The sequence below is a fragment of the Candoia aspera genome, chromosome 2 (assembly GCF_035149785.1).
Source record: "Candoia aspera isolate rCanAsp1 chromosome 2, rCanAsp1.hap2, whole genome shotgun sequence".
NCBI lineage: Eukaryota > Metazoa > Chordata > Lepidosauria > Squamata > Boidae > Candoia > Candoia aspera.
In genome coordinates, this window is record NC_086154.1 from 84,377,692 (window position 1) to 84,397,665 (window position 19,974).

Genomic DNA, 19,974 nt, shown 5'->3' on the forward strand with positions numbered 1-19,974 from the left:
TTGCTGGTCCCAATTGTGGTCGCTAAATGATGTTTAAGCTTTTGATTGTTACATTTTAAAAAAAAGATACTGTAAAGCTGCAAAAGGGGCAAGAAGGGTGCAAAAAGGGCTGTGACAATTTCAGTTTATAAAATTATTCAGGGGGATAAAAGAATATAGAGAGATTTTTTCCCCCTTCTCTCTATACACTTAGTTAGAATCTGGAATAATTCAATAATGCTGAATGATGGCTGATTGGAACAAACAACATTTTTTAAACTAAGCACAATTCCATAATGGCCATCAACATGATGAATTACAGACTTGACTAGCAAACTTAAACCAGTACTTAAATACTATAGAACCTTTTTATGGATATTCAGATTATGGTCAGGAAATTTTTTGAATATTTAAGGAACACCTCATACAGAAGATGATGGCCATGTTTCAAGTTGTTTCTACCAGTGAAGGAAACTAATAGATGGACTAGTTAATCGTATGAGTAACCAGGACACAGGCTATCTGCTGACATCCAGACTTGTAATATATTTCAGTGCTTGTCTTTAATAGCATTGTTACAAGTTCTCCTGTTAGCTGGAAACAAGGGCCACTGATTAACATCACATTAAGAAATCAGAGCTCTTTCCAGATATTTGTCTAGATTCGTTTTACGGATGGTGCTACTTTAATCAAATACTTCCTTAACTATGCACTGCTCAAAGCACTACACAAAAGAAAATAGATCTAATGAGTAGGAGTAAAACCTTTTGCAAAAAGGGGAAGGCTGGTTTGTGTATCACATGTGAAGTCACTGGCAAAATAAAGAATGACAATCCTGCAGCTTTCTGAGCACTAGAAGGTGTGCAACCTGTTTTGAACATGAGAATAGTTCTGCTGCATCAGACTGAGGCCATCTAGCCAGCATTTCATCCCATAATGCAGCTAGGAAGCCCACACAGAGGCATTCAAGGTAGGCTTCCTCTCCCATTTCTGCCTTTTCAAACTATGTACCTAGACCAGCCCCACAGCTTCCTTGAAAGAACAGTGAAGCGATTCTAGATGCTTATAGCTCCTTTCTTTAGGTTGCTAACTTCTTACCTGGGAGTAAGTCCTACTGACCACAATGGAGTTTACTTCTGACATGCATAGGATTAGAAAACTTGGTTTATTAGTGGATTTAAATCAAAGACTTGGTTTATTAGAGGATTTAACTCAAAGGATACTTGAAAATGACAGGCGGCATTATTATTATGGATCTGCACAAAGCTGATTTAGTCAGAATGTCTGCAACAAATTGTATCAAAGAGTACAGAGATCTTGTGACATGCATTAAATCTGAATTAATATGTACATTTTTCTGACATATATTTAAGTTACAAATTAAGTAGACTTTGAGCCTGGGCCTCTAAGCGATAGTAAATGGCTTCATTAATTCACTGTATTGTTTTGGTAACCCGGGGCATTTAGATCCTAAACAAAATGAAAAAGTTGTCTGCATGCAAGGTGCTGTCCTGCGACTGAAATGTTAAAAGTCATTGACTTCAATGAAATGACCGGATTAGTGTTTGGCAACAGCAAATCTATTACTATCACCAGTAAACATACATACATACGTACGTACATACATACATACATAATATATATACATAGACATACACACCCCACAGACACACCCACAAGGAAGAGCTATAACTCAGTTGCAAACCATACACAAGACACAAATATTAACTCCAGTATATCTAAACAGAGGTAGAAAAGACCCTTTGTTTGAAACTCTGGAGAGCTGCTATCCATCGGTGCAGTTAGCACAATTGTCTTGTGCTGGTACAGTGCAAATTTCAATATATTTCCTCCTAGCCTTGTGTGATTCCACAGAGGCACGTACATTGTTGAGGCACAAACTGAGGAATATGCCACTGAAAGATGTGTGATGGTCTGTCCATCGGTATCTTTGCATCATTCCAGAAGCAGCTACAGACCTGCCTTTCACATTATGTTGGTACATTTGAAGAGCAGAAAAGCATGGTTCTGGCCTGCACTAGTTTACAGATATGAAATCAGAGTAAAGCAAAGCAACTGTTTTCCTATTGTCATAGATGCTGCCTTAGCTGGGCATAAGCGAGTCTTTCCTTAGTGTCTACTGCAACGTAACTGAAAGGAAAGGAGAATGAGTGGACCAACAAGGGGCAATGGAGTGAATGGGTGGTAGAAGGAAGTAATTGCTGACTGAGAGAAGAAAGAGTAGGACAACTAGCAGTGCTCTCCTGTCCCCATCTTTTCCTTTAAACTGGCCAGCAGCTCTTCCTTGTTCCTCTTCTTTCCCCATCTGGAGCTTGGCTTGGATGACAGCTTGACACCTATGGTACTCTGCAGCTCTGGTTGTGCTGAACCCCTCCTATCTCTGTTTTCACCACCATCAAGTCACTATCACTCCTCTGCTGGTCAGCCAGATGACTTTTGTTGTTGTTTATTCATTTAGTCGCTTCCGACTCTTCGTGACTTCATGGACCAGTCCACGCCAGAGTTTCCTGTCGGTCGTCAACCCCCAGCTCCCCCAGGGACGAGTCCGTCACTTCTAGAATATCATCCATCCATCTTGCCCTTGGTCGGCCCCTCTTCCTTTTGCCCTCCACTCTCCCGAGCATCAGCATCTTCTCCAGGGTGTCCTGTCTTCTCATTATGTGGCCAAAGTATTTCAGTTTTGCCTTTAATATCGTTCCCTCAAGTGAGCAGTCTGGCTTTATTTCCTGGAGGATGGACTGGTTTGATCTTCTTGCAGTCCAAGGCACTCTCAGAATTTTCCTCCAACACCACAGTTCAAAAGCATCGATCTTCCTTCTCTCAGCCTTCCTTATGGTCCAGCTCTCGCAGCCATGTTACTACAGGGAACACCATTGCTTTAACTATGCGGGCCTTTGCCAGATGACTAGTGTTGATCTAAAACCTTTCCTCCATTTTGAGGCTGGCTGGAATCAAGAGGTTCATGCAACTAACTTCAAAATGGTGTTGCGGAGATTGGGAATGGAGTCTGTGTTGTATGGCATTAAACTCAAGTTAGTGGTGTGGCACAGCTGTACCTTTAAAGCACACCTCTGGTTTAAAACATGGGACCCAATTTTAAGAGCAAAAGTGGCACATGAGGGAGAGGAATGGTTTGCTACAATATCCATCCCCAAAACTTTCCACTGCAGGATTCCATTATTGCAGTGTTTTTCAAACTTGGCAAGATGTGTGGTCTTCAACTCCCAGAATTCTGCAACTTCTAGCATGCTGGCTGGGGAACTCTAGGAGTTGAAGGCCATATGTCTTAGAGTTGCCAAGTTTGAGAAACACAACATTATTGGAACTGCCCAATGGGGAAACAACTACCAGCTTCCGAAGAGGAAGGTTCAGTTTCTTGCCTCTGAATGCAGCCTTTTGTTCTTAAAATTCCCCTCCTGCTCTATATATGATGAGTATAGAGTGGAATTCAAGCAAAACTACCTGCTGTTGACTTTTAGGTAAATGAGAAACATCAGCATCTTCCTCCATAGGAACTTGATATTCCATATCATCATGACCATAGATTCTCTCTGCTAATTCCAGAAATGCAAAAGAGCAGAACTGCATTAGGGAGACAGGGGTGTATCTCTGTCTTCTCTCCACTACTACATTGATAAATACTTGAGACAATCATTAATATCAGATCAGAGCAAAGAAATGACTTTTAGCCTTAGTTTGACATTAAGTCTTTTTAATTGGTTCCTAGGTAGAGCAAGAGTTAGGCTACCAGATTTTGCATATTTTATCCTTTAAAATGTTACCAGGTTGTTGGATTGGAAATGAGCAGTGAATTATAAAGGAAAAAATTCTTCTTCCACCAGGAGACCTGTGGACACCCCACCACTGCCAAGAAAAACGGTGGCAGTGTCACGCAATGTAACAGCCCCATAGCTTCCGGACCACAAAGCAAGCAGGCCAGCAAGCGTACGAGGTGGCTGCCCACGCCAGCAATGGCAGGCAGAATGCTCTTGCCAGCCAGCCTGCTTGCCTGGGACATGGTTTCAGTGGCGAAAGCAAGCGCTTCTGGACTCCTGCTCTTCCCAGGAAACAAGCCCACCTTGTGGGCAGACCGCTGCCTGAGCCTGTGGAAAAGGGGCAGCAACTGAGCTCGCTCAGGTTGTCCCCTTCTTCGTCTTCCTCCTGCTCCTCCTGAGTGCCAGAAGGTTTACGAGTGTTCCAGGCCACCCGGTTTTGGAGACGCTTCAGCCATGTGCCTTTACACGTGAGCATTTCTGGCAGCGCTTCCAAAGAGTATTAGAAGGCTCTGAATTCCCTGAACGCAGCAGAGCAGTCATGTGGCACAGCACTCTGACAGTGAACATATATTATGGCTTGCTCACAACTTGAGACTCCAGAGGCTTCCTTTCTCTGTTTCTGTTTCCCATCTCAGCATGCAGTTCAGCCACTCTTCTCTTTCTCCATACAGCAAGCCCGCTAGCAGAGGGGCCTCTTCCAGGATAAACAAAGCTTGGGAAATAAACTTTTTCCCTGATCTAATCGGACTCCAAGGAGTTACATTTCAAGTCGCAAGTCACAGTCATGTGATGTCACGCTTAGCAACCACACATGATTCACTTAACGACAATGGGAACTGCCATTGTAAGTCAATGTGGTCATGTGATTTTTTGCTTTACAACTGTGTCACTTAGTGACAGAGTTGTCAGTCCCAATTATGGTCGTTAACTGAGGACTACCTGTAAAATTATTTTAATTTAAAATAAATATTAATATTAAATACTCATATTTAGTTAGAGAGTCTGACAAGTTCCAAGAGAAGTGTCTTTGAGCACTTCCACACCTCTGAAACACTTTAAGGATTATAAAGACATACAAGGTGACAAAGCAGTTTGAAAGAATGCTTGTTAAAAGATTGAGACCTGTAAGTTTACAACAGCACATGTGCAACAAAAACTTGCACAATCTGTAATGTCTCCAGCTTTATGGAGACCACCCATGGCTTGATTAATTTCTAGCTTCCATAAAATATTCAAACATTTATTAGAACTTAATTATACCCCAAAAGTACAACTGGCTTTGCTGAATTGTCTGCTCTAGCAGGAATGTCTAACCTTTTTAGGCCAAGGCCTATTTGATTTTGAGTGGTGCTTCAGAAACTTGGTAGGTCTAGGACAAAAACTAGATTTGGTTTCCAAAGGGCTTCAGGATTTTTTCCTCCTGACTGATTAAAAATGAAAATTCTGCCACAATTTTTGGAGAAGCCTCTAGAAGCTGCGTAAAAGACTTTGTGGGAAGATCCGTATGTCCTGGGATTGCGTCATTTTGTACACTTCCTTATATATGTCTTACATATGCCGACATTTCATTTCAAAGTTTACCACAACAGAGTGTCAAGAAATGCCCCTGCAAAGAAGTTGCTGTCTGCAGTGTGAAGTAGTTCTCAGCTGATTGCATCATTCTTGGTGGACGACGAAGAGAGACAGGAATGAGAATTTATGCCTCTTCTGATACAAGCCATTGCTAAAGTTAAATTACATTCCATGCCTCCTTAAACCTTGGATATAATTGGCTAAAGCAGGAGTCTTCCCACTCAAGCCATTTAATAGGGCTTAGATTTCACACTTCAGATAAACACAGGGATAACAATCTTGACAGAACAGTGAGGTATCTGCATACTCCTTCTTTAAAAATTAGATTTTTAAAGTACCTAGGCTTTTACAGCCTGCATTATATACATGCCAAGTGTGTGAAATGTTATTTTTGCTAGTGCTAAAAGCATTTAACTCTGGCAGGATCATATGCAATACCCCTTACATGTTTTTCATTCTTCTGAGAAGAAGCGAATGACAGTTTTGCAACTATCCAGTATCATCCTGTGGATGGAAATCTAGGAGGACCCTATAAACTAACTACTGAAATCAAACAGCCACTGTTGGGATTCATCAGGTTACAGACTGGTAAGTTCTAGCTGTGATTCATTGATAAACCAGAACAATCTTTTTCTTTTAGGACATATCAGATTGATAAAGATGGGTTTGTTACAATCCTTGGAAGAACAAATTCTACAGGCTCTTGCTACACATGGCATTAAATTTGCAGAAGGTAACCTGTGACAAAAAACAGGTAACTGTCAAGGACGGTAATGTATGCAATGAACAGAAAAACTAAGGTTATAAACGAAGTGCTAGATTAATTCATAGGAGCTGAACCTATGAGTCAATGCTGACCCATCATCTCTCTTCTGCAAGACAAGGCAACCCACCGCAGCCCTTGGCAGACAAAATGCCAAATGGATTTTCATCCTTTCTTTCCCTCAGAAGATGAAGGCAGCATCCACAGCATTCCCTTCTCCAAGTTTTCCTACAATCTTCTGGGAGACAGTGACCAACCTAAACCTACCCAGGGAGCTTCCAAGGCTGGAACCTGGGTCTCCAAAATCATCATCCAGAACCTTAACTACCACACCATGCTGGCTCTTTTCAGAAAGGATGGCTCTCCACTATCAAAATATTGCTTACCCATTCTAGTGCTTCTGGCTTATCTGAAGTCTGAAATGGTTTGGTTTCTGGAGCTTGCTTTGTGCAAAGATAATCCAAGAAAGAGAGAAAAGGAAGTGTGAGAGAAAACTGCAGGTCGAGAAATGCAAAGGTGCAGCATCCAACATCGGGATTAAGCTAGTATGCCATACCTGCAAACGAGCAGACCAGCGGTGGATTTCAGCGGTGCCTCTGCTGGTTCTCAGGAAGGAGGGAGCACATTCCAAGGAGATAAGAGGAGGCACAGTCCGGGGGGCAATGGTGGGAAAGCGAAGAGGCTCAGGATAGCCCCGCCCTAGAGTCTCCCAGGTTATTTCCCCTCAGGTTAGGTAGAGTAGCTCTAGTCTGGCAAGATTCTGTCTACACGGTGTGAGCAAATAAAGAACTGGAGTTTGACTGGACTGACTCTTCGTTGTTCTTGGGCCGAGCCTGATAACACCTTTATCCTGAACACGGGAAAACGCATGATGGGAAAACGCATTTCGTTCTGCCTCTCTTCACCACCACTACTATCTCATGGTCTCTCCAGCACCTCTGTTTTTGTCATGAGTAAGGATGGCGAGCAGGGGGCTCCTTTCCAGACTTAAGCGCATGCGTAGCACTGAGGAATTGGTGAGCCATTCCAAGAGGCACAGATTGGGACCGCCTTAACCTGCGGGTTTATATGGCTGGGTTTTTCCCACGCTTGTTCAGTTTGTTAGGATTACTGTTATGTATTAGCAATAAAACATTAGAGAACAGTTCCCTGTCTCAGAGTGTTTCCTGGGAGTCAGGACATCAATCCTAACAAACTGAACAAGCGTGGGAAAAACCCAGCCATATAAACCCGCAGGTTAAGGCGGTCCCAATCTGTGCCTCTTGGAATGGCTCACCAATTCCTCAGTGCTACGCATGCGCTTAACAGTCTGGAAGGAAGCCCCCTGCTCGCCATCCTTACTCATGACAGTTTTTTGAGGAAGAGATGAGTCTATGACATACTATCCAGCAAGCCTCTTATCTCATTGGCTGAAACAAAAGAAAAAATACAAGTGCACAAGCACTTATGCATACATCTGGTACTGAAGGTTTTCCTTTTTCAATCAACTTCAGTGGTTGTACCCATTTGCTACATAGCAACGTTACTTAAAAGAACACGTGATGTTTTGGACACACTTTATAGAAATGAATTATTGCCTTTTGTCCTATTATTATTCCTATTATGGCTTTATAAGCTTGAACGGCAGAATCTCATCTGAATGCCACTTTCTGGCAGCCTGTCATAGATCTCAAGCACACAGTGAAAGCTACTCATTAATATTTCTTTTCCACATCCTCTCTAAAGGAACCTGTCTTAGAAATTACACCCTACAATAGTCCCTCTTATCTGATGGCATTTTTAAAGGCTAATAAAAGAACTCCAAGCAGCAAACAGCAATCTTGCAGAGTAGAAGTGTGAACCAAAAAAAGGAACTTGCACATTAAGCTTAATTATGTCCAGAAATAAATTCAGTCTTCACACTGTAGTTAGATGAAGAAAAAATAGAGATAGCTTACTTTTATTCAGTAGATCTGGATACAGGTAGGTTCATAGTAGAAAGCACTTAATCATCACTGGTTCTTTATAGACACTTCCTATGTGGAATAGAAAGTCTGCGTGCAGGAGAGATGGTAGGGGGAGGAGCTGCATGCAACAGCACCTCCTGCTTGCAGGTCTGCCAGAAGGGTAAAATGGAGATTGTTAATCCCCAAGCCCAAGAAGGAGGAGGAAGTGGAAGTCAGGTGACCCATGTGATATCCCATATGCACAATAGAGATGTGTTTGCTAGAGAGACCCCCTTATGCTTATGACACAATGCTGAGTTGACCCCTGATACCCATGCTTATCTGTAAGCAAAATCCAAACAGTTGTTAGCCAAGCTGGAAAGTAGCACCACCTTGCAGTAAGGGCTAACTCATCTGAGCTGCATGTAGATTTTTGGCTACAAAAATCAAAATATTCACTATTGTGGGTAACAAAGCTGTGCAAGGCTCAAGGAATTAATTGTTAAGGTAACATTTGAAAGGCAAGGCCACTTGCATGCAAATGGCAGGGAAAGACATATCTAGACCTATCTGTCTCTTGCAGTAATAAACTACAAAAGAAAATCTCCCACCCCACCCCTAGCAGTACTGCCCCTTGCATCTTTTCTCTCCTCTTTTTCTCCTCCTTAATGCCCAGCTGCTTCTTCCCTGATTTCCTTCCCCCAAAGTCTAACAGTTTTTTCCCCCTCTGATTTATTCTCTGCTGCTGTCTTTCTTTTCCCTCTTTTATGCTGCCTCTTCATCGACCCTCCTTCCAGATGCTCTTGGTGGCAAAGCTTCATAATCAGAAATGCTACACATCCAGGATGTACATTTCCTCAATTTGAGCAGAATACCCTTCAAATAAACATGCACAGGATGATCCCCAAGCACCTGTATCCATGACTTGGATGCGCATTTCCTTGAAATAAGTGGTGTCTTTAGAATAGGAGTACCACCATGTGGCAGGTACAAATTATGATATGCTCAGAACAATACTATTAGAACACTTCCTGCCACTTCCTCTAGTCCTTCTAGCAGTTATCTGTAGGGCTCACAACAGACATAGCTTCTTTCTCTGTAGTCAAAGAATCTGAAGTTACCTGTTCCTTATCCCGAACAGCATAGAAGCAACCTCTCTATGTCACCTTTCCTCTTTGCTCTAGAGCAACTTGAATTGCCTTGCCTTGGAGAAGCACAGTTACCACACTCCTCAGGAGTTCTTTAACCATGTCTTTTGTTGTTCCTAATACCTGAGTTTAAGGATTAGAGAATTCTCTATCTTTCCTTCTTGCAAAACCTACAGACCTATTTGCCCCATGTCTCCAACACCAGTGCCAGATGAAAAAAGTCTACAATTTAATCTGTACCGAGAAAGAAGTCCTGTTCTCCACGTGATAGATATTAAGGCAAGGGGGAGGTCAATAAAAATTTGTTACATACAAATCTCTCACTTAAAATCTTAGTTGACCCGGACCATGCTAGGAACCCCTATAATGTCACCTTTCCAAAGCCAGTCATACAATTAAGGCTGTCTAGAGCAAGTCTGGATTTTTGCATAGTTAAATAGGAGAGCTCAAAAGATCTGCCACTCCAATTCTGAAGTGTAGCACCCTTCCAATGCAGAAGCCAGCTGGGTAGGACTACTTGTGGGGCTTATCTCCCACCATCACTGCCACCATCTCAAGAAGAAACTACCGTTCATATGGTCATAGAATAATACATGCACAAGAGGAATACGGGAATAAGCCATGCAATCCATCTGAGCTGCATGGGGAGGCAGCTCCCATAATGTCCAATGGGGCCATATTCTCTTTCTGCAGTACATTGGTTTGTACCAATATGTGAAAGAATTTGTATTACACATTAGCAAACTCAAAGTGATTCTGGGAAAATTTGGTTTTGAAGGGCAGCCTGTACATTTTAAAATAAAGATACAAATACCTTTAAACAACACAATTCAGTCTTGAAATGTCTAGTTTAGTACCTAATTAAAGCAAAGAAAGTTTTAAAATGTGCCGACCATTTTGAGGGGTGCTTCTCCTGCAGCATTGCCATGAGCAAAGCACCATTCCGCGAAGTAGCTGTCTTCTTCCAAAAGCCCAGCACAGCTGCTTTGATACCCATCCAAGGTCATCTAAGCATGCACTGCATACCAAGAAGACACATCCCTGACTGCTGCCAAAGGGGTGGGGCTTCTGAGGAAGATGATCACATCGGTGCTGCAAGAAGCACTCATGGGAACAACAAAACAGAAGCACCCCTTTGAATAGTTAGTACTTACGAAAACTTATCTCCATGAGACGAATCTCACGGCGAACATCTGCTCATCACCAAGGTGAGTATTTGATTAAACTTCCAAACTGCATTGTATTGGAACATTTCAAATGAAAAGTGAAAGTCATAAGGACTCCAACAATAGAATTATACAGAGAATCTCTGAAAAGAGATACCTGCTTTTTCAGGTTGCTCCTACATTTCTTGGTGCACTTTTTTTTAATGGCAGAAATGCACTTTAGCTCTATTCAGTGTTAAACCATACCCATAAAGAATCATAAAAAAGAAGGAGCAAAAACTCCAGATAAAACTTGCCTCAGGTATAACCACCCTTCTGAGTAAAAGTTAATCTACAGGATAAAGGTAGATGGGGCCCAGGGAAATGCACAAATGTAAACTGCACTTTAGAACTAACCATTTAAGAGATGCAAACTTGAATATTGAACAATGTGCTTCTTCTTAAAATACAACTCTTCTGATTGGATGATAATCCCAGCCAGGCTCATGCAGCAAAGGATACTAAAACTTTGATTGGTTATTTCAAAGTTCCATAAGTTTATCCTCAAGTCATCTGCTGACATGTAGGTTTCATAGTCACTGTTCACAGAGATGGAGTTGATGTGATAGGTATGTGCATTTGCAAAGACTCTTCTGGGAGTTGCCTCCACCATTAAATCCATGGGCCTTAGCACAGGTACCTAGCAAAGACAAGAAACAAAAGGACTTAATCAAATACAATTAATACTATTATCAAAGTAGTATATCACACAGTATACCTCTGTGTGCCTGCTTCAGTACGGTGCTACTGTTTCCACTGTTCACATGCAAGAGTCTTCCTGGAATTGTCATTAGGCTATTAAGTTTGTTAGATAATCAGCACTGTAAATGGAATAGAATAATTCAGGGTTCACAAGTTCTTCCTCTGGGTCTTAAATGCGACAGCAGACAATTTAGTTTCATTAGATAATATATACATACCCTCACAGTTCATCAGATTTATGTATACTAATCAATCTCTATTTTACTTTATTTAATTGGTGTGTGTTACCTGCCCTTTTCTTGTTTTTTACATTACATCTTATTGCTGTTCTATTGTATTTAACTGTTTTCTTGTATTTTATGTGCAGCATTTGATGGAAAAATGAAATCATTATTTATTTTAATACTGTTTTGTTTCCTGAAATTGTCCAAAGGAGGGGTAAAAATTTGACAAGCAAACCAACTGAATTATATAACTAGTATCTCTGGCCCAGTACTGTCTATTCATTGTCTATTCATCAGGGAGGGTGGGAGGGAGGGAGGGAGGGAGGGAGGGAGGGAGGGAGGGAAGGCAGGCAGGCAGGCAGGCAGGCAGGCAGGCAGGCAGGCAGGCAGGGCTTCAGACCCATCAGATAAGCAATCAAATTACCTTGGATCACATATTACTTCATTATTCGATATCAGATAATATTTCTAAGGAATCTATATGAAAGGCACTATAGATTCCATTTCCTGTTACCCTCATATCGTATAATATCCACATCATACTTCCAACACAGATAATAAAAGAAGAGGGATCATCCAGTCCCCCCAAACAGGAACAGATATTTAGCACACCATTTTCCTTTTTATGCTTATTCAGTATATTCTAATAAGCTATGAGTCAATGAGCAGATATGGTTAACACCGGCAGAAATAAATAGCATAAATAATGCCTTCAACCATATAACACCGTAAGACAACTTAATAGAACTGCTAGTGGTGGCCAGTGCCAAGAAACCATTTCTTCACCGCAACTTCATTACTGAGCATTATTGTCCGTATGTTGTCCAGGGAGATTTCCTATGGCTGTGGTGACGGTAACAGGAGTATGACAGCCCAGATCAAGTGACTCTAGGACACAGGAGCTGCCAGCTCTGACTCTGAGCATAATGTGATGAGCCCGCTTTCTAATTCAGCCTGACATATGCAATGATGCATCATTTGCTGTTGAAGGGCCTACCGCAGCTGTCTAGGGACACAGGCTAGTATTCTGCCTGAAGACAGTAGGAAACAAGCAGTCATTCAGACTGTCAGAAACATGATGGTTTTCAAAAGCTCACGGGTTCAATGGTCAGACCAGATTTCCTTGAAAACAAGAAACAAACAGAATTAAATGTAGGTAAGAACAGGCTGACCAAATCAGTCAAAGCAAAGCAACAGATCAATGGATAGGATAGTCAGGTAAGTTTGAGAAGACTGTCCACATCAGTGCTACATGTCTGAACCAGCTTCAGAGTTTCTTTCTGTAACAAATGGACCACAACACAGTACTGATGAACAAACGGACCGCAGCACAACATTCTCCTGTGGATCAAAATGCTGCAACTGAAACAAATGAACATTGCTGTGGGAGGAACCATCACATTATGGGGCCTATTTGTGTACTAACTGTGTGAGTATGCATGCATGTATGTACAGGCTCAGATACACAGAGCCTATGTAATATACATTCCTTTTCTTTAGACATATCCTGATGGTAGGAATGTCATTAATAAAATACAATTGATAGCTACTTTGTTGTTTATTCGTTTAGTCGCTTCCGACTCTTCGTGACTTCATGGACCAGCCCACGCCAGAGCTTCCTGTCGGTCGTCAACACCTCCAGCTCCCCCAGGGATGAGTCCGTCACCTCTAGAATATCATCCATCCATCTTGCCCTTGGTCGGCCCCTCTTCCTTTTGCCTTCCACTCTCCCTAGCATCAGCATCTTCTCCAGGGTGTCCTGTCTTCTCATTATGTGGTCAAAGTATTTCAGTTTTGCCTTTAATATCATTCCCTCAAGTGAGCAGTCTGGCTTTATTTCCTGGAGGATGGACTGGTTGGATCTTCTTGCAGTCCAAGGCACTCTCAGAATTTTCCTCCAACACCACAGTTCAAAAGCATCGATCTTCCTTCGCTCAGCCTTCCTTATGGTCCAGCTCTCGCAGCCATATGTTACTACAGGGAACACCATTGCTTTAACTATGCGGGCCTTTGTTGTCAGTGTGATGTCTCTGCTCTTAACTATTTTATCGAGATTTGTCATTGCTCTTCTTCCAAGGATTAAGCGTCTTCTGATTTCCTGACTGCAGTCAGCATCTGCAGTAATCTTTGCACCTAGGAATACAAAGTCTTTCACTGCTTCTACATTTTCTCCCTCTATTTGCCAGTTATCAATCAAGCTGGTTGCCATAATCTTGGTTTTTTTGAGGTTTAGCTGCAAACCAGCTTTTGCACTTTCTTCTTTCACCTTCATCATAAGGCTCCTCAGTTCCTCTTCACTTTCAGCCATCAAAGTGGTATCATCTGCATATCTGAGATTGTTAATGTTTCTTCCAGAGATTTTAACTCCAGCCTTGGATTCCTCAAGGCCAGCTTGTCGCATGATGTGTTCTGCATACAAGTTGAATAGGTAGGGTGAGAGTATACAGCCCTGCCGTACTCCTTTCCCAATCTTAAACCAGTCTGTTGTTCCGTGGTCTGTTCTTACTGTTGCTACTTGGTCGTTATACAGATTCTTCAGGAGGCATACAAGATGACTTGGTATCCCCATACCACTAAGAACTTGCCACAATTTGTTATGGTCCACACAGTCAAAGGCTTTAGAATAGTCAATAAAACAGAAATAGATGTTTTTCTGAAACTCCCTGGCTTTTTCCATTATCCAGCGGATATTGGCAATTTGGTCTCTAGTTCCTCTGCCTTTTCTAAACCCAGCTTGTACATCTGGCAATTCTCGCTCCATGAACTGCTGAAGTCTATCTTGCAGGATCTTGAGCATTACCTTACTGGCATGTGAAATGAGTGCCACTGTTCGATAGTTTGAACATTCTTTAGTGTTTCCCTTTTTTGGTATGGGGATATAAGTTGATTTTTTCCAGTCTGATGGCCATTCTTGTGTTTTCCAAATTTGCTGGCATATAGCATGCATTACCTTGACAGCATCATCTTGCAAGATTTTGAACAGTTCAGCTGGGATGCCGTCGTCTCCTGTTGCCTTGTTATTAGCAATGCTTCTTAAGGCCCACTCAACCTCACTCTTCAGGATGTCTGGCTCTAGCTCACCGACCACACTGTCAAAGCTATCCCCGATATTGTTATCCTTCCTATACAGATTTTCTGTATATTCTTGCCACCTTTTCTTGATCTCTTCTTCTTCTGTTAGGTCCTTGCCATCTTTGTTTTTGATCATACCCATTTTTGCCTGGAATTTACCTCCAATGTTTCTAATTTTCTGGAAGAGGTCTCTTGTCCTTCCAATTCTATTGTCTTCTTCCACTTCCGCGCATTGCTTGTTTAAAAATAATTCCTTATCTCTTCTGGCTAACCTCTGGAATTTTGCATTTAATTGGGCATATCTCCCCCTATCACTGTTGCCTTTTGCTTTCCTTCTTTCTTGGGCTACTTCTAGTGTCTCAGCAGACAGCCATTTTGCCTTCTTGGTTTTCTCTTTCTTTGGGATGTATTTTGTTGCTGCCTCCTGAACAATGTTGCAAACTTCTGTCCATAGTTCTTCCGGGACCCTATCTACTAAGTCCAGTCCCTTAAATCTATTCTTCACCTCCACTGCATATTCCTTAGGAATATTAGTGAGCTCATATCTAGCTGATCTGTGGGTCTTCCCTAATCTCTGGAGTCTGATCCTAAATTGTGCAAGAAGAAGTTCGTGATCTGAACTACAGTCAGCTCCAGGCCTTGTTTTTACCGACTGTACAGATGTCCGCCACCTTTGGCTGCAAAGGATGTAATCAATCTGATTTCGGTGTTGTCCATCTGGTGAAGTCCATGTATAAAGCCGTCTCTTAGGTTGTTGGAAGAGAGTGTTTGTTATGCAGAGTGAATTGTCTTGGCAAAATTCTATCAGCCTGTGTCCTGCTTCGTTTTGTTCTCCCAGGCCATACTTACCTGTAATTCGAGGTGTCATTTGACTGCCCACCTTAGCATTCCAGTCTCCTGTGATGAAAATAACATCTCTTTTAGGCGTGTTGTCCAGTAGGTGCTGCAGATCCTCATAGAACTGCTCTACTTCAGCTTCTTCAGCATTTGTGGTTGGGGCGTATATTTGGATCACTGTGATGTTAGATGGCTTGCCCTGAATTCGAATTGAGATCATTCTATCATTTTTTGGGTTGTATCCAAGCACTGCTTTAGCCACTTTACTATTAATTATGAAGGCTACTCCATTTCTTCTGTGGTCCTCTTGTCCGCAGTAGTAGATCTGGTGGTCATTTGATGTGAAGTGGCCCATTCCAGTCCATTTCAGTTCACTGACGCCCAGAATGTCTATCTTTAATCTTGACATCTCACCAATAACCACATCCAATTTGCCCTGGCTCATAGATCTTACATTCCAGGTTCCGATGGTGTGTTGATCCTTAGAACATCGGATTCGCCGTTCACCACCAGCACCATCGGCCGCTAGCCGTCCTTTCGGCTTTGAGCTAGCTGCGTCATCACGTCTGGGGCTAGTTGAGCTCATCCTCTGTTCCTCCCCAGTAGCATTTTGACCATCTTCCGACCTGGGGGTCTCATCTTCCGATGGTATACCGACATATCTCTGGTTGTACTGATCCATTTAGTTTTCACGGCAAGAATACTGAGGTGGGTTGCCATTACCTTCCCCAGGGATCGCATTTAGTCTGACCTCTCTGTCATGACCTTCCCGTCTTGGGTGGCCCTTCACGGTTTAGCTCATGGCATCATTGAGGTGCTCAAGCTCCAGCACCACGACAAGGTAACGATCCTTTGCTGAAGTGATAGCTACTTAGTATGTCTAAACTGCAGTTCTTCTGATTAGTCATGACTGAAATATTTTTAAATATTCAAAACCTATGGCTGGAAACATCTTCCAATTCTGTACTTGTTTGTATTCATTTCTGACTGAAATGCACTGCAAAGTTTGAAATATGCAAATGCCAAAGAGTAATTAAATCTGTGAAGTGCCAGAAGAAGGCAAGGTTACATTGAAATACAAACAGAATGAGTTTCTCCATGCTATTTCTATCAAGTATTAAACAATTTTGAGTATTTGGGGCATAAATACAAAAGCTATAGGTCTATTCAATATTTTTCTTGCTATCCATGAATTATGATCATGGGCATTATCTTCATAAGAAAACAGGCAGACTGTGCAAACCTCACACTTGGTATCTTCCATTTTGGAAGAAAACTGGGATATGAATGAAATTATGGATTTAAAAATATAGCCCTGTGGAGCACATAGGAGGAATCTGTAGCTCTTCAGATGTTGCTGAGCTGCAACATTCAGTATGAGCTGTTCCACAGCTTCTGGAAAGCCAAACATTTCCTGTCTCTGCTGCAGAGAATAATTTCTAGAACATGTGTCCTACATGTGTCCTCAGAAGTCACTTGACGGCTTTCATTTTGTTTCACTACATGTTCGCTATACTGTACAGTATTTTTTTTTGTTATGACAAAAGAAGCCCAATATATATAAAAGTGCTTCCATATAAATGACATGGTGGTCATTACATGCCTCCATTATACATGTAACCCATGCAATTTACTGAAGATTTCCAGTTCCCAAAGTTAATAAAGCACTAATCCTTCCTGAGTGGCAACATTTATTTTTGGTTATGGTTCAGAGGATAATGTGGTTCTAAAAGCAAAGGGAACAGCTTTCCTTTTTGCCTCTACCAGAACCGTTTACCTTTAGGCAAGCCCGAATTAAACTGAGGGAAAAGAAAAATCTGATTGCTACTGTTTTGTTTCAATTATTCTGAGTTTTGTATCAGTTTTCTATAGGGGCTCATTCTATCTCTCTATCTGTCCATCTATTTATCTCCCAGCTGGAACAAAGGCTTATTCAGATATGCATATTGTGTCCTTGGGTTTTATAAATAAAGATTTGCTTTCAGCACTCCAAAGAAACTCTCAAACCATTACACTGAAATGCAACAAGTTAGCAAAAAGACATGATTGGCCCGATCCTTGATTTTCACTCAGTAATCCGTCAAAAAGATTTCCTCGTGATTTTCTCAGGATTTAATTTTTCTGCTTTCTTTTTCTAGTTTTAATACCATGATTCTTTGGCACTAATGGCATCTTTGGGGATGCGGTGGGGTGGATACCTTGTGTTTTTCTCTGAAAGCCAGTCTCATCCATATTAAAACCAAGGAATTAAAAAGTTACATGAGCATGACAATTTAAAACAGAGCTGGTCAACTTCAGAGTTGCCTCTGGGATCTCCCTTTTCTTGAAATTATTACTTCAATCTCATTTTGCATATACAGTGTGTGTGTGTGTGTGTATTGTTAAATGTAAGAGTAACGTATGAGGGGACACAGGGACACACATTTTTGCCAAAGCAACGAAAGGTGCAGGCATTGACCTGCAGCCCACCAGATGCCACTAGTTAAGCTTCTATTAAGCTTTTTGACCCATTAAAACCAGCAAAATAAAGCATACGTAGCTGGGAACCTGCTATTTATAATGCCTATATGGGCAGAAAATGGCTTAAGGGATTCAGCAAAAGCTGATTCTACTTTCCAGTTCCACTCAACTAAATCTTTCTATTGAATTCCAATAAAACGTCACCTGTCTACACAGAATATTTGAGTTGAGAGGCAACAGGGTGGAATGATGTGAACCCATGAACTTCAGATGGTGTCCTAATATTTTTTTCATGAAGCCTGTTGTTCCTGTGTTTGTATTTTTGAATAGTCTTAGTACAGTAATATATTCCACCTAAAATCACAGAGGAGTTGGGCAGCCTTATAAGTATAATAAACAAACAAACCTAATTTTGCTTTCTCTATCTTTCCTGTTCCCTTCTTCTTCTCAGAAGACACAGCCTAAGCCAGCTTTTCTCAAACTTTTGACCCTGGAGGAACCCTTGAAATATTTTCAGGCCTCAGGAAACCCCTGCACATTCAGGCTCAAATATAGGCCAGAACTTACAAGATTATTATATTTGCTCCATGGGTAGGCCTGTACATGAACAGTGTTCTTAAACTAAAAATAAAGAATGAAACTTATCTCTTTAATGTGAAGTTGCCCAAATTTGAAATAATTTTTTAAATAAATCACAATCTCCCAGGGAAGCCCTAGTGACCTCTCGCGGAACTCTGGTTGAGAAACCCTGGCCTAAGCTATCATCAGAAGGAGTAACTGGTCGCTTAGCCCTGGGCATAAGTCTTTTGCAGAGAGAGGAGTCATTAAATGGTTGGCATGCAACATTATATTCTCTCTGTCTTATTGGGCCATTTCTATGAAGTCAGAGATGACTTCCTACTAAAAGACAAACATGGAGTCTAACTTCCAATTTTTATAGCATTCTTCTTCTTCTGAAGCTCACACAGTCAATCTGGAGCTTCTTTGATACGTTGCTGGTATTCATCATCAAGTTCAGCAGGGTAGGGTAAACCAGTCCATCATAGGCCCTATTTAATGATGGCATAATAATTTGTTGGGTGAATGTTGTCCACCCAACTCTTACCCAACTGATAAAGAAGGAAATTATGCAGTAAAAAGGATAAACATGACACCCTCACCCATAAGATTCAGTACCCAAGATTGCTAGTGGCAGCTTGAGAAGGCAGCATGGTAGATTATAAATGGGAATGAAGACCTGCACAAAACAGCTTGGGACTATAAATGTTTACAACAGTATTTCCATCTTTATTTCTCTCCAGATTTTAGGGAAAGAAATATGATTTACCTAGCCCTATAGATCTGAATCACTGTCTCAGGAATCCAGATATCATTTTCTTTTTCAATCATAATAGACAGCTGACAAATTCGCTACAATTTTACTTTCCATTTTTCTTATCATCCCCAGATATGCACACAAACATACATATATCTTACTGATATCCACACACCTGGACAGCTGGGTTAAAAAAAAAGCAGTAAATGTTCTGGGTTCTGGGCCTCTGAAGGCCTGGGCCTCCCTTGCTACTGTATACATCTTCAAACTCTGTGTATTCCAATTAACTTAAGAGATTTTGTTGTGTTATTTAGTTGACTAAGGAACACTGGATAAACAGGAAAACAAGTGTCTTGGCACCAATATTTTAGAATGTTCTTCTTAACAATGCTCACTTGCCTCCATTTTTGAGATATTCCTCATTTGAAATATGTGTGGTCTTTTCCCAAGATTTAGGAAAAAATTGAATGTATTTGTGATAGCTTTCCTTCCCCCAGGTATTGTTTGCACTGTAAAGTTATCACATCATTTGATTCATGTAGTTATTGTTTAAATGTTTGGGTTACATAGTTAAAACTGGATATTAATTTCAGAAAAGAAATAAGCAGAAGTCCTATTCAGGCGTAATAAAAAGTAGAGTTTGGGGCTGACTATGCTACTGGACCATCAACAGATAGGCCTGCTTCCAGCATTAGCCACATCCTTTAGTTCTTTGCAAAAGTTTGCACTATATGCATTAAGGATGACAAGGGGAAGGAGTCTCATTCCTTGCTCACATGTTGAGGTGTCCATTTCAATAATGCTCTTATAAAAGCTAGAAGATGTTTCAAGAATCTGTATGCTTGTCTTACAGTGCATTCCATTTTCCATCAGTGAGGGGAATAACAGCAAGAACAAAACAGTAGAAAATGAAAATTGTGGCTAATCACGCACAGCCCAATTCCACTGACAGTTGTGAGGATCGTTAAACTGAGA

The 19,974-nt window shown here is 41.3% G+C and overlaps 1 protein-coding gene across 3 annotated transcripts in view; it reads right to left on the minus strand.

The window, feature by feature from the left end:
- PPP2R2B (protein phosphatase 2 regulatory subunit Bbeta) overlaps window positions 1–19,974 on the minus strand; it is a 268,093-nt gene that overhangs the window by 31,779 nt on the left and 216,340 nt on the right. For all 3 annotated transcript variants that reach the window (XM_063292375.1, XM_063292374.1, XM_063292376.1), the window contains exon 5: window positions 10,852–11,029. In XM_063292375.1, the coding sequence (XP_063148445.1) occupies window positions 10,852–11,029 (178 nt within the window). The remainder of the gene's footprint in view (window positions 1–10,851; window positions 11,030–19,974) is intronic.